The 13,413-nt window shown below is 41.1% G+C and overlaps 1 protein-coding gene across 1 annotated transcript; it reads right to left on the reverse strand.

The window, feature by feature from the left end:
• LOC133905173 (probable calcium-binding protein CML28) lies at positions 1 to 845 on the reverse strand. Its single transcript, XM_062346900.1, has one exon. It carries the CDS (start codon positions 774 to 776, stop codon positions 279 to 281), a length of 498 nt encoding a protein of 165 aa, XP_062202884.1. The 5' UTR covers positions 777 to 845; the 3' UTR covers positions 1 to 278.
• Between the last annotated feature and the right edge of the window lie 12,568 nt (positions 846 to 13,413).

Consider the following 13,413-nt stretch of genomic DNA (forward strand, 5'->3'; position numbering starts at 1 on the left):
CAACTTATCAACCAATTGTCAGACAAACATTTCACACTTAACACTACAAATCTACAATGGGCTTGTTTCTACATACAAATTAAAGAAATAACCAACACTGTTTAACAAAAAAAAATAATCCAACTGAAAACCAAAAGTTTACAGAAGCATCGATGAATTAGCCAACTGAAAGAACTATTTCACACGTGCAATCAGATTTCCACATTACCATGTCAAGCTGTTAATCAAATATCTACAACGCCCCATGCCATCGGCCCAATGAAGGCGTCCTCTGATGATCATCTACCTAGCGCGGCGAATCCGCCGCCGCGCATCATCTGCTTGAACTCCTTGAAGTCGACGCGTCCGTCGCCATCGGCGTCGACCTTGCTGATCATCTTGCGGCAGTCCTCGGCCGTGCGTCCCTGCTTGAGGCCGAGGCTGGACAGCACGCACCGCAGCTCGTCGACGGTGATGTAGCCATCGCCGTTCTGGTCGAAGACATTGAACGCCTCCCTCATGTCCTCCTCCTCGTCGTGCTTGTCGCCGCCGCCGTCTGCGCCCTGGCCCTCGCTGAGGATGGAGCGGTAGAGCATGCCGAACTCCTCGACGTCGACGCAGCCGTCGCCGTTGGCGTCGATCTTGTCCATGGTGGCGTCGAGCTCGTCGTCGGGGATGTAGATGCCGAGGTTCTTGAGGGACTCGCCCAGCTCCTTCTTGGTGATCTGCCCGTCGCCGTTCTTGTCGAACATCTGGAACACCTTCCTCAGCTCCGACGAGTCCATGCTGCTGCTCATTATGGCCTCTCTTTCTGCATGCTCCACCAATCGTATGTCCCAGAGTTCTTGATGCGTACGTGTGGCGCACAACCACTGGAAATGCAAGGGAGAATAATTGGTTGGTAAACGGTTTTGTTCACCGCAGAAGAAATATTGTGTGGTGTGGAGGGAACTGTGCTGTCTATCTTTGTCATGTATTGGACTGCTTTTTGGTAATTGCCATTTTTGCATGTTTCTTTTGGTGTCTGTATAGAGGTTATTTCTCGGTGAGTATATTTTATGGGTGCAGTGGCGGATGTGAGAAGAAATCTATGATAAACACATGTAATTATTCAAGACTGCAATCCAAATTAGAACGTTGATTCTCGAAGGTAGCACCACACTAACAATGTTCTAGCTAGTTTTTAGCATGCATATAAAGTAGCAAATGTAGCATCAAAATTAGACAGGTTACTAGCCACGAGAATAAATCATAAAAATTTTTAACAACTAAATCTCTACTATTTAAAAATAACGTAGTATTTTTTTACATAGTCTTCCCTCTTATAGGTCCTATAACCTCCCGCACCATGCGTTCATGCATGGACCCACATGCTCATGCGTGGGCCCGCATGCTGTCGCACCACACGTGAGCGCGCGCTCACGCATGGGTCCACACGCTTCCGCCCACATGTTGCTGCACCACGTATGAGCGCGATGTGCAAAGCACATGCATTGAACTAGTAGAAAACAAAATATATAATACATACCACTAAATCACTCACTTGACCGCAAGGCAAGACATAGTTCACAACAGTAAATTCAGAAGAAAAAAAACTTAGTCTCTGCGATGAAAGATGACCAAATCGCATGAACAAGATTGTTTCAACCGCACGAAAGGGACTGGAGGACGGAGGAACTCAGCCTTTATCACCATTCTGATTGACCTTCTTCATATTTTCCTTCTTAGTCCACAATATCTATCGCGTGTCCAAGTTACTTGTCTAGCTTTCGATAAATGAGTCATAAACTCACAATAAAACACATCAAGCAGAAATAAATCAACTATTGTATCGATACATCATATACATTGTGCAGAGGATGTCGAGGGAAGATTTCTCCAAAGAGAATATCCCTTTCAAGTTAAGAGTGAATTATATATGTTTTACTGTGGAACCCAATTCGGTGAGAGTTGTTCGAATCTTGAAGCACTGTGTAGGGTTATTAGTAGATGGAATCCACACTTGTTTGTGCTTTAAATTTTTTATAGTTATTGTGAGTGCTATTTCACACACTTTGTAGACCTATAGCATGCATGCGTGTAGGGATCATGGTTTTGCATGAGCCTCGACGCCTTTTTGACTGATATAGCAATATCCATCGCGTTGGTATAAAGAAAACCTAAGCTGCCCCCCTTCTTCAGTTTTGGTTAAGCGGTTCCATAACAACCGATGCATCTAATTGCCATTCTCCTTTCAAGTTTCACTAACGGAACCAACAAACCGTTATGCATAGCTCATTATAAAACCCCTTGTGAGATGAAACAAGACTTGACATACATGTTTTATTGATAATTTCATTTCCGTCTTTGTAGACATTCCACACTTGGATGTGCTTACACATCTTATATTTCAAAAACGCAAAATCCTTTGCATTCAATTAAGCAACATAGAATGGCAATCCTAGATATTTCTCAAAGAAGGCTTCTGATTGGATTGTGCACAGGCTATAACATCTTTAGAGTGCTTGTTCGATTTTTTGCTGAACACAATGGATACTTATCCTTACTAACCATCTGATCCCAAACGGCCTTCATGTAAATCGAGCATATTCCGCGACACCATCGTGTTTCCCTCATCTATCTTAGATAAATCAATTAATCATCAGAAAATAATAATTGCACAATGTAACAAAGATGAAAAATTCCTTCAACACAAATTAAGGACAGATAGGGTGAGCAGGAATTACTTTGGCATAGCCCTTGGGCCGGTGTAGTTGCCCATTAGCTTTTATGTGGCATTTTGCCGTACGATCACACAAGTAATCAACCTATTTACCCACTCTGAAAAGAAAACGCGGCCCCGGCATAGTCATCTTAAAAAAGCACTTTATTTCCATGAGCTATATTTCCTCTAGTCCTCTTCTAAGTCTTCCAACACATTCTTAATCCAAACGTCCAACCAAAAGGCTCCCCGACAAGCATATAACACTACTACAGAAATAATTATCAGTGTCAGCAAAAAACATCATCAGTGATGGTTTTTGACCCGGCTGATAGTCATGGACTATCAGTACCAGTTTGTGAACCGGCACTAATAATGAGTATCTGTGCCGGTCTATAACAACGAAGCGACACTGATACTCAGATTATCAGTACCGATTTATAGAACAAGTTAGCACTAATAGTCTCCGTATCAGTGCTGGTTTTTTTATCATGAGTCGACACTGATGGCCCCTCTCCCCTGTACAGAATCTAGCCGTTACCGACAACAACACAAATAATGTCACATATATCACATACAACAAGATAAACATGCATTCAAGATTCACATGCACATATAATCATATCAACACATATAATACCACACATACACAATTTATTCACATCTCATCTCATTCATTCATATGTAATCATGTTATTTCACATGTCATTGATTAGAGATTATAACTAATATAAGTTTACAACAAAAGTTCATAATTAACAAAAATATGCGACAAAAGGGTAAGAAGCGATGTCATTCAATTATTTTTGTTAACTGAAGATCCTGAACTATGCTTTTTACCTTTTGAAGAATCAGGTAATGAACTCCATGGGCTAGGTGAAGGGACGGCGTCCGAACAGCACCATTTGAAAATATGGTACCACCCGGACTCTGGAATGACTTCGTCATTGATGAACACGCAGAGTTGTTCATGAAGTGCGTTGATTCTCTGCGGCATGAGGATACCTATTTCGAGCTCGAGGTCCTGTAATTACCATAATTAAAGAAATTAATCTATTTGAACACGAGTAGGAACTGAAAATTAATCAATATGTATACCACTTACCTTAACATTGGTAATGGTACTATAATTATTTTCGGTGAATTCATGCATAAAGTCACATACATAATAGCTACATAAATTGTTGCCCTAGGTCTAAATCCCACAAGAAAAGTTGGTTACGACTTTCCATTCCTTCCGGTATGGAAAGTGATGTTCTTTTCTCTTAACGTAGCGCACATACACTCTGTACGTGTGTGATTATTGACTGTAAGTAGACTTAGATTTAATCCATTCGATGCTTACTAAAGCATTAATGAAATGATTAGTTTACCATTGTAGCAAGTCTATAACGGATTAGTATTCTGCTATTGGATTTATTTTCACATCGAGGGCAACGATACTACTATAGTCAGTCTGGATAACAAAGAGGGCCTAGTGAAAACTACACATATATCACCATAGGTAATTAGTCCTAAGTCCTAACATTGTGATGCTCAAAAAGAGTAGAACAAACATGGAGAGAAACACATACTCAAAGTTGTAAGGAAAAAATATGTATTTCTTTAATTGGTACATTTGAATAAAATCAAGTGCATAATCCTCAGTTGTTTGTGGCTGGGTGGCGACCATTCTTTGGTTTATTTTCATTGGGTCGAGGAATCCTACTTCAGTGATACCCTTTTGACTGCATGTATGTATCCCTATCCTACATATACAAGAAGTTAAGACATTCAGTCTAATGGTACAAGAATATATACTGTGAATTACACATGTAAGACACTTACAAAGTCCACAAACTTACGAGTCGAATGCCGAGGGCGTCTTACTAGTACAGTTGATACATTTCATCAAAATGAATCCAGACTTTGCCGTCCCCGTGGAGGAAATCACAATGTTTATATTTAAGCACGAACATTTCTCTACTAGCATTCAACTGTATCATGTACCACGAATGAAATCTCTGCATTTAGGTTGTTAGCTCCAATAGGGACTCGACTGGTGGTTCGCCAAGCTTAAATTGCCATTTAGATTATGCTTTTTCAACCTTGGACTCATCATAAAGTGCTTCTTTTATCATTCTGACCTCAATTAGAAAGTTTCTTTCTAATTCTTTTTGTTGTTCTAGTGCTCTTTGTTTTTTTACCTTCTTGCACGACGCCTTCCTCAATTGTTTTTTTTACCCATGATGCACACGTAGTTAGATTTTATAGGTGGGTCCATAGGTCTGGTCAAATTCTGAAGAGACTTGGCGATAGTTGCTGGATCGATAGCACTCTTCTCTGGCTCAGTACGTTTGAAGTGTTCAGTGACACTAGCATTCACTTCCCTTTTAATTTCCTCATCAATTTTATCATAAGGCAGAGGAGATGCAGGCTTCTTAGATGCTACTTGCTGCTTCTTAGCTGTTGCTCACTGTTGTGACAAAGTCTATTTCTGAGATGGCATCGACTTATGAGATTATGCAGGTGCTACCGGCTTCTGAAGCGAGATAGGCAGTGGTGGCAAAGGGGTTGGAGATCTTCTTGGTAGCTGTGGAGGCGAAGACAAAGGAGGTGGAGATCTTCTGAGTGGTTGTGTAAGTGACAGTGAAGGAGGCGGAGATCTTCTGGGTGGGTCTGTTGACTCTGAACTAGACCCAGACTCGTCTATGTCTTCGCCAAATAATATGTTGCGCTTGCGCCACAGGACGTAATGGCCTGCGATTTTTGAGATCCTCGTTTCCCCCATCTCTCTAGCGTAATCCAGCTTGCTTTTACGGTACGCATGTATTACACTATCCACATGTACCCTAGCGTATCCCTATGGTATCGAACGATCATTGAAGAGAATCCCTTACACCCATTGCTCAGCCAGACCCTACCACTGTGATGGGAACACCCAAGGTGGGCACGACAAGGTTGCATGGTGTGTTTTCTGTGATATCATCCACAGAGTGACGGATTAAGGCTTCTCCTGGAAGCCCTGTGGATGCGCAACTGCTCTGGGGACCACCATATCTCGTCAACAAAGCATTATCTGCGATGACTAATAGCTCCTACCTGGCTTGTTGCATAGCTACTTCTATTTTAGCATCTGTCATCCGTCTCTCCTCTGCAAGTTCTTCTTTTAGAATGGTCATCATTTCTAACATATTTTCTTTTCTTCGTTTCTTGTACGTGTCGGTATTTTGTTCGAATCTGACCTTCCAAGGCCTTAAACCCTTGCCTTGTGTGCGACCAGTATGCTCCTTCCAATGATAAGGTTAGCTCTTCATTCTCCCAATCTTTCTGGAAAGAGCCCTAGGAACACTGGACGTGGGTATCTCTAATCTTCTGCGTGACTTTCAGTTCTCGTTTGTTTTTGAAGTATAAGCTTCCATCAACCGCAAGAGTCACTCTCTCCCATACAAGTAGTTCTTTGCTCATGGAATCCACTCAGCCATCACATGTGTGACACCACTTTTAGTAACATCTTCTTCCATCTTCTCTCACTCATCAAGTTTCCTAACATACCTGTGCAAGTTGATTCTGTGGGGGTATATGTTCTTCTTGGAGTTGGCCTTGCTTGCTCACCTATCTTTTTTTCTTCCTTCGAATCCTTATACTTCATAAATCATTCCAAAAATCTTTCACCGTCGGATAATCATCCTAATCCAGCATTCGACCCTTCAAGTGATAATCTCTATACAATTTACCCTTAAAATTCCTAAAAATTGTACCCATTATGACTATGGCCTGATACTTCGCTATGACCATGTTGCATCCTTCAGGGTACTCGAACTTATGCGAAAATTTGCCCCACATAAAATCCTTGATGATATCAGGAACTGCCCACTTATCACCTTGTTTGCCTCTCTAAGTTCTATAAGTGATTGCGACATGGTCCCTTATGAGACACCCACATGATGTCTTGAACGGCTTGAGTACATCTAAAGGTTTTATGGGCTCCCTAGCTGAACCGACCTCCGTGGTGACAAAATATCTCTCAGGCATCTTTCTCAAACCTCAGCCACACCTTGGTTCTTTGAATGAATAACCCACCGACGCACCATCAGTGGTCTGAGATGAGAGCGCATCATCAGTGATCGGACCCTCTGGAGCATCAGCCTCAGGTTGATTCAAGTTGAGGTATGCACTCAGGCTTCACTCGAGAGCATCATCCAAGACTGGATCCTGGTCAGAGGAGGGGCCTTGTATCGATGGGCACATCCGTGGAAGGTGACTTGATTTTGTATATACCATCCCTACATGAAAGTTCCATCTATTCAACTTTCTTGCAACATTGACATTAGCATATATGACAACTAGTAGATACATCAAGAAATAGCAACTAGATTAACACAGATTATGCTTAAATGCATCAAATATAGCATCAGGCAGGGTATATAGCTCTCAATCAATATATTTTCAATAAGGTTATAAAAAGGTACACATGGCTAGGCAGTTTGAAGGCCTTGGTGAGGATTATAGTGTTGAGACAGATCTCAAAACTATAATCCCCTCGAGGCCTTTAACTATCTAGCCAAATATGCATGCCACAACTGTTGAAGAAAGTACATCTAGCTTCTTCTCTCTTAGTACATTTCACTCATAATTTTGGGTATTTTTTTTATCAATGAAGTAGTATGTTAAATTCTTTTGGACACCTCAGAAGCTAATTTGGACCTATGAGAGAAGGAGGTAGAGAGAGAGTACAAACAAAGTGATCTTCTAATTTCCTTCCATCTCCAAAAGCCATGTAATAATAGAGAGATGAAGAGAAGTGTGTGTATGAGAGAGAGGTAGAGAGAGCTAGTATACAGGAATGAGTTGAGGATGTATAGTTAATTTGAAATGGTAGCAGCACCTATTTGAAAGCATGGCTACAAACACTTATGTGGTGAATGTCTTTTTTATTACTATACTAGTCATATATATATGTGTGTGTATATATATATATATATTTACATACACTAGCTGTAATTTGTAAAAACGGTCAGTTATAACATGTCAGTTGGGTTTTCTCTGTTGGACAATACCATTCATGCAAGAAATGCTTTAACCCTTAATTATCTCAAGAAATAACAATATGATTCTCTAAGGGAGAAGGAGAAGGGGGAAGGAGAGAGAAGTACTTGGAGCTCGGGGCTTCTCGACGACGGCGACGAGCGATGGGCGATGGGGTGATGGTGGGGATGGAGACGGGTCGAGGGGCGACGGCGCGTCGTGATGGCGATGGGCGACGGCGGTGACGGGGAGACGGGTCGACGATGACGGGTGGAGGGCGAAGGCGATGGGTGGACGGCAATGGCTCATGGCGGCGGATGGAAGGCGACGGCGACGGTGAATCCTAGCTTGCGAAGGCAAAAACACTTAGGCACAACGAGACTGCGCGCGCGGGGACTAGCTAGGGTTATTTACAAACAAGTCATAGGTGACGGATGATAATATTACCCGTCACCTATAAGTATCACCCGTCACTTATTGTAATTAAAAGGTGACGGGTTAAGAATATCACCCGTCACCTTTTACTTCGACTTGGCCTGTATATATAAGTGATAGGTGACGTGTTATAAATGTCACATGTCACTTATTGTAAGTAAAAGGTGAAGGGTGATATTAATAATCCGTCACCTTTTACTTCGACTCGGCCTGTATATATATGTGATAGATGACGGGTTATAAATATTACCCATCACTTATTGTAAGTAAAAGATGACGGGTTATTAATATCACCCATCACCTTTTACTTCGACTCGGCCCGTACATATATGTGATATTTGACAGGTTATAAATGTCACACATCACTTATTATAAGTAAAAATTCAAATTTGACATTAATATTAAAAATTCAAATTTGAAATTAATATTACAAATTCAAATAACTTGAAAAAATTCAAATTTGACATTAACATTAACAATTCAAATAACTTAAAAGTCAAATTTTCCATTAATATTACAAATTTGACATTAATATTACAAATTTGTCATTAATATTACAAATTTGACTCTGAAATTCAAATTCACCATTTTTGTGTTTTCTTGACATGGATCCCTTCATTATGGTCGGGGCGGATGTATGGAGTTTCCTCGATCGGCGAAAGGCGTGGCACGACTGCAGTAGCAAAAGGGGGAATTTCATCGAATTGATTGAACTCCTCCTCATCAATGACGTTTGCAACTCCGACGATGCGTCTTTTCCCAGCGAGAACCACATGACGTTTCTTCTTTGTTGTGTCAGTCATATAAAAGACTTGGCGAACATCTTTAGCGAGTATGAAAGGTTCAGACTTGTATCCGACATGTTTGAGATCAACGCTAGTGAATCCATACTTGTCATTAATGACGCCCTTTGCCCCATGTACCCAACGGCACCGAAACAGGGCTACCTTGAATCCCAAGTAGTTCAGCTCCCAGATCTCCTCTATTTGACCGTAGTATGTACCCCTCTGCATGTCGTTGTCATAAGCTTCTATACGGACACCACTATTCTGGTATATGCTCTTCTCATCTTGGGCAACCGTGTAAAATGTGTATCCGTTTATACCGTACTCTTGATATATCATAATTGTGTATATAGGGCCCGATGCTAGTTTTTTTATCAGAGCACTTGTAGGAGTACTCGATTGTCTGATTTGATCTCTGAACCAAGTCATAAACCTTCGCATATGTTGCTTCGCAACCCAAGCTTCAGTCTGCCTTGGATTCTCTTCAAGTAGCATCTGCTTGTGCTCATCGACATATCGGCACACTTCGCTTATTTGTTACAGCACGAGGAAATGAGCTTGGTCGTAAGCCTTCGGATTAGGAGTTATTGCCATCTTCCCCAGAACTCCCACACCTGCGAGCCTCCCCTTATGGTGAGATTTAGGCACGCCAATTGGGTTATTTGGGTCAATGTAATTAATAGACCACTCCAATACCTCCTCTGTCGCGTAACCCTGCACGATGCATCCCTCAGGAAGGCTCAATTCCTTACGTACGACTTGGGAATGCCCATATATCTCTCGTATAGAAACATATGATGCAAGAACACAGGGCCAAGGTAGTGTATCTCCTTCACGAGGTGAGCAGTGAGATGTACCATGATATCAAAAAATGATGGTGGGAAATACACCTCAAGAATACATAGAGTCTCAAAGTGTCTTCATTCTAGCTCCTCCAGCGAGTCTGGATCGAGCACCGATTGTTCAATTGCATTGAAGAAAAAGTGCAGGCTCAGGATAGCCTCGTGAACCTTTATTGGGAGGATGTTCCTAATTGCTACCGCAATCAGTGATGTCATCATCACATGGCAATCATAGGACTTTATCATGGCGAAATTCATTTTTAGCTCTTTCACTGAGACAAGTCTTGCGATGTTGGATGAGTAACCGGAGGGAACTTTTACACTGTGCAAGAACTCACAGAATTCTTTTTTCTCCTTCCTAGAGAGAGTGATAGCTGCTGGGGGGTAAGTGTTTTTCTTTATCCGTATCTTGTGCATGGAGCTCCGGCCTTAAGCCCATTTCTTCAAGGTCAGCTCATGCGTTCTCTTGATCATTTCCTTTTCCCTTCATTTGGAGCAGTGTACCGATCAGACTCTCACAGATATTCTTCTTTACATGCATGTTGTCGATAGAGTGACGAACATCTAATTTTTTCTAATACTCTAGCTCGAATAGTATTGATTTCTTGTTCCACATTCCTAATTGTTCATCATCCTTAGAGGATTGATTTCGCTTGCCAAGGATAACATTGATATTCTTAACCTGATTGTGGATATCTTCCCCACTGAAATGCCTCGGAGGTAACGCTTTCTCCCTTGTGCTATCGAACTGCTTGTCTATGTTCTGGTACGGGTGTTTCCTGGGAAGGAAATGTCGATGCCGCATGTATAATGTTTTCTTTGAGTTATTCAACCTCAAACTGCATGTGTCATCTAAGCAATAGGGCATGCTTCACATTTTCTTTTACTCTGACCTGACAAGTTACGAAGTGCTGGCAGATCATTGATGGTGACGAACAACATGGCGTGCAAGGTAAAGTACTCTTGTTTGTACTAATCCCAAACCTCGACGCCTTCCGACCTGAGTTCCTTAAGATCATCGACTAAAGGCCTGAGGTGCACATCTATATCGTTGCCAGGTTGTTTCGGTCCTGATATCAAGATCGACAACATAATGTATTTCCTCTTGTTACTAAGACAGAGTGGAAGGTTGTAGATCGACAATACAACAGGCCAGGTGTTATGTGAGGTACTCATGTTATCGAATGGATTCATGCCATCCGTGCTCATAGCAAACCTAATATTTCTCAATTCTTCAGTGAACCAACCAAATGTGGAATCAACGATTCGCCACTGAGCGAAATCTGCCGGGTGCTGTATCATTGTGTCATTCTTACGACCCCTCCTTATGCCAACGCATCAATTGGGCCTCCTTTCTGTTGGCAAACAGACGCTTCAAACGGGGAATTATAGGAAAATACCACACCATCTTTCTAGGACCACCTTTACTTTTCTTACTTTCGTCCCTGTCACCACCGTCATTTCTATGCTTATATCGATGGGTTCCACACACGGGGCATTGATCCATCTCTGCATACTCTCTACGAAACAAGATACAATCTTGCTTACATGCATGTATTTTTTCTATTTTCAGTCCTAAAGGATAAATTATCTTCTTCGCATCGTAGACGCCCTCGAGCACCAAGTTCCCCTTAGGTATCATGTCCCTTAGCAGATCCAGCAATGCTTCGAAACTCTTGTCAGTCCAACCATAGGTTGTCTTTAGCTATAGAAGCTTTATGTTCCCAAAGATCCGCATGTACTTCTCCTTACAGTTGGGATAAAGGGGCGTTTTGAAATCCCGCATAAATTCCTAGAATTTAGTAAACTCACCATTGTTATACTCGTCGTGCCGCTCAATATCCCGCACCATCTGGTCAACATTCTCCACAAATCCTCGAGATCATTATCATTCAAACCTAATATGTCATCATCCGTGAGATCATGATCCATTTTATCGGATGTAAGTCCTTGATCCATACTGTCGGCATGGAGGCCCCGATCCATCTCTCCCTCGTTAAGGCCTTCTTCGCCATGTTTGTTCCAACATGTATAATTCTCTTTAAATCCACACATGACCAAGTGTGCATGGATATTGTCTGATTTCGGGAACTTCTTTTCATTCCTGTAGTCGCGACATGGACAATACATTGTCGTTATACCACGATCTTTCATATCCGCCAAGGCAGCACTCATGAAATGCTTCACCCCGCTCAGGTACTCCGTACAAGTCCGGGTCTCGAGGTACATCCAACTTTTGTCCGTCATCTACAATTAATGTAAAAATATTCATTCTTCATTAATAATAACCTTAATTTCGTGGTTAAGCACGCGATTAAAATCTCCAACAAATACACTAGATCTGTGACATCTCGTGGTAGATCGGCCAAACCTAGTACCAAATCTAACATAAATAAAATTCACTTGTACTAAGATTTTGGATAAAGATGCAAAATGACCAATTACAACTCAAAGCACAACAAATCTACCAAATAGAGATTAGAGGAGAAGGAAAGGGGGAGATACAAACTTTCAAAGACCCAGCACCAATTCAAACTTCAAATTAAAAAAATATTAGAGAGTCTCTAGTGGAACCGGAGAAAATCGCCAGAACTAAGCGCGCAGTACTGTTGACTATTGTTCGGCCCGCACAGTAGCTGCCAGTTTTACCCGTCACCTAGTACATGTTATAAGTGACGGGTATATACTCGGTTCCGACCAGAGGTGACATAAGTGACGAGTAGTGTAATGATCCGTCACTAAATTATGTCTTATTTATCTGTTTTTCACGTAATGTGTGTATGCAAGCACGTGGGAGGATAGAGACGATAAGGACATGAAGAGAGTATACTCACTTCATTGATGATTTCATGAAGGACATTTTTACTAGGCATAAAACAAAATTAAGGTTTTTTTTTTTACTAAAGGTAGAAGCACTAGCATTTATTCGACATAAAAGATTACCAGCACCACAAACCACTGATCAGCCGGGGGTCATCACAAATTAGTACAAACCACTGATCGGCGTTACCGGAAGATGCATGGACAGTACAAAAATTTTATATCCATCTATACTATCCATATTCTAGTGTTGAATTTATAAATTGTTGAGTATATATCGAATATGTGTATAAGAGTCAAATAGATTTAAGTTGTAATGAACAAGGAATAGAGTTGTAGTCGAACTCTTATTTCTATCCTTTAAATAAAAAGCATCACTGTGTAACCGCAATCGACGGAAAAAAAATATAGTAAGGAGTATCTGTAGTCATGTCTCGAGAATTTAGGCAAGATGGCCGAACTTTATTAAAAATATCGTGTCTCGTGTGATCTTGTGCTTGACTTTTGTCGATTCTGCTAATACTTTCGTTAAAATCCTACCATAAATGCTCCTAACATTGACAGTTTTTGGTTTTTTTAAAAATCATTAGAGTTTTTGGTTTTTGTTTAAAATCATTAGTGATTCTTAGAAAATAACCGGTTGTAATAAGTGGAGATAACAAAACCGGCTGTGGATATATTAGCACGTTACTCCTTTTGTTTTGGACGAGATGACAAATTTATTGGCTACTACCCATTTCGGTATGATTTGATATGTGGCACCTAGCTAACTAGCCCATTGTAGAAAAAAATTAAACTCAAGCATCGAGTATGCCCCAGTCAAAAGTCTATGTTGATAAAAAAA

Source organism: Phragmites australis, chromosome 22 (genome assembly GCF_958298935.1).
Source record: "Phragmites australis chromosome 22, lpPhrAust1.1, whole genome shotgun sequence".
In the NCBI taxonomy this organism is placed as follows: domain Eukaryota; kingdom Viridiplantae; phylum Streptophyta; class Magnoliopsida; order Poales; family Poaceae; genus Phragmites; species Phragmites australis.

Coding starts and splice junctions, on each gene's coding strand:
- LOC133905173 (XM_062346900.1), bottom strand. CDS start 776: ATGAGCAGCAGCATGGACTCGTCGGAGCTGAGGAAGGTGTTCCAGATG.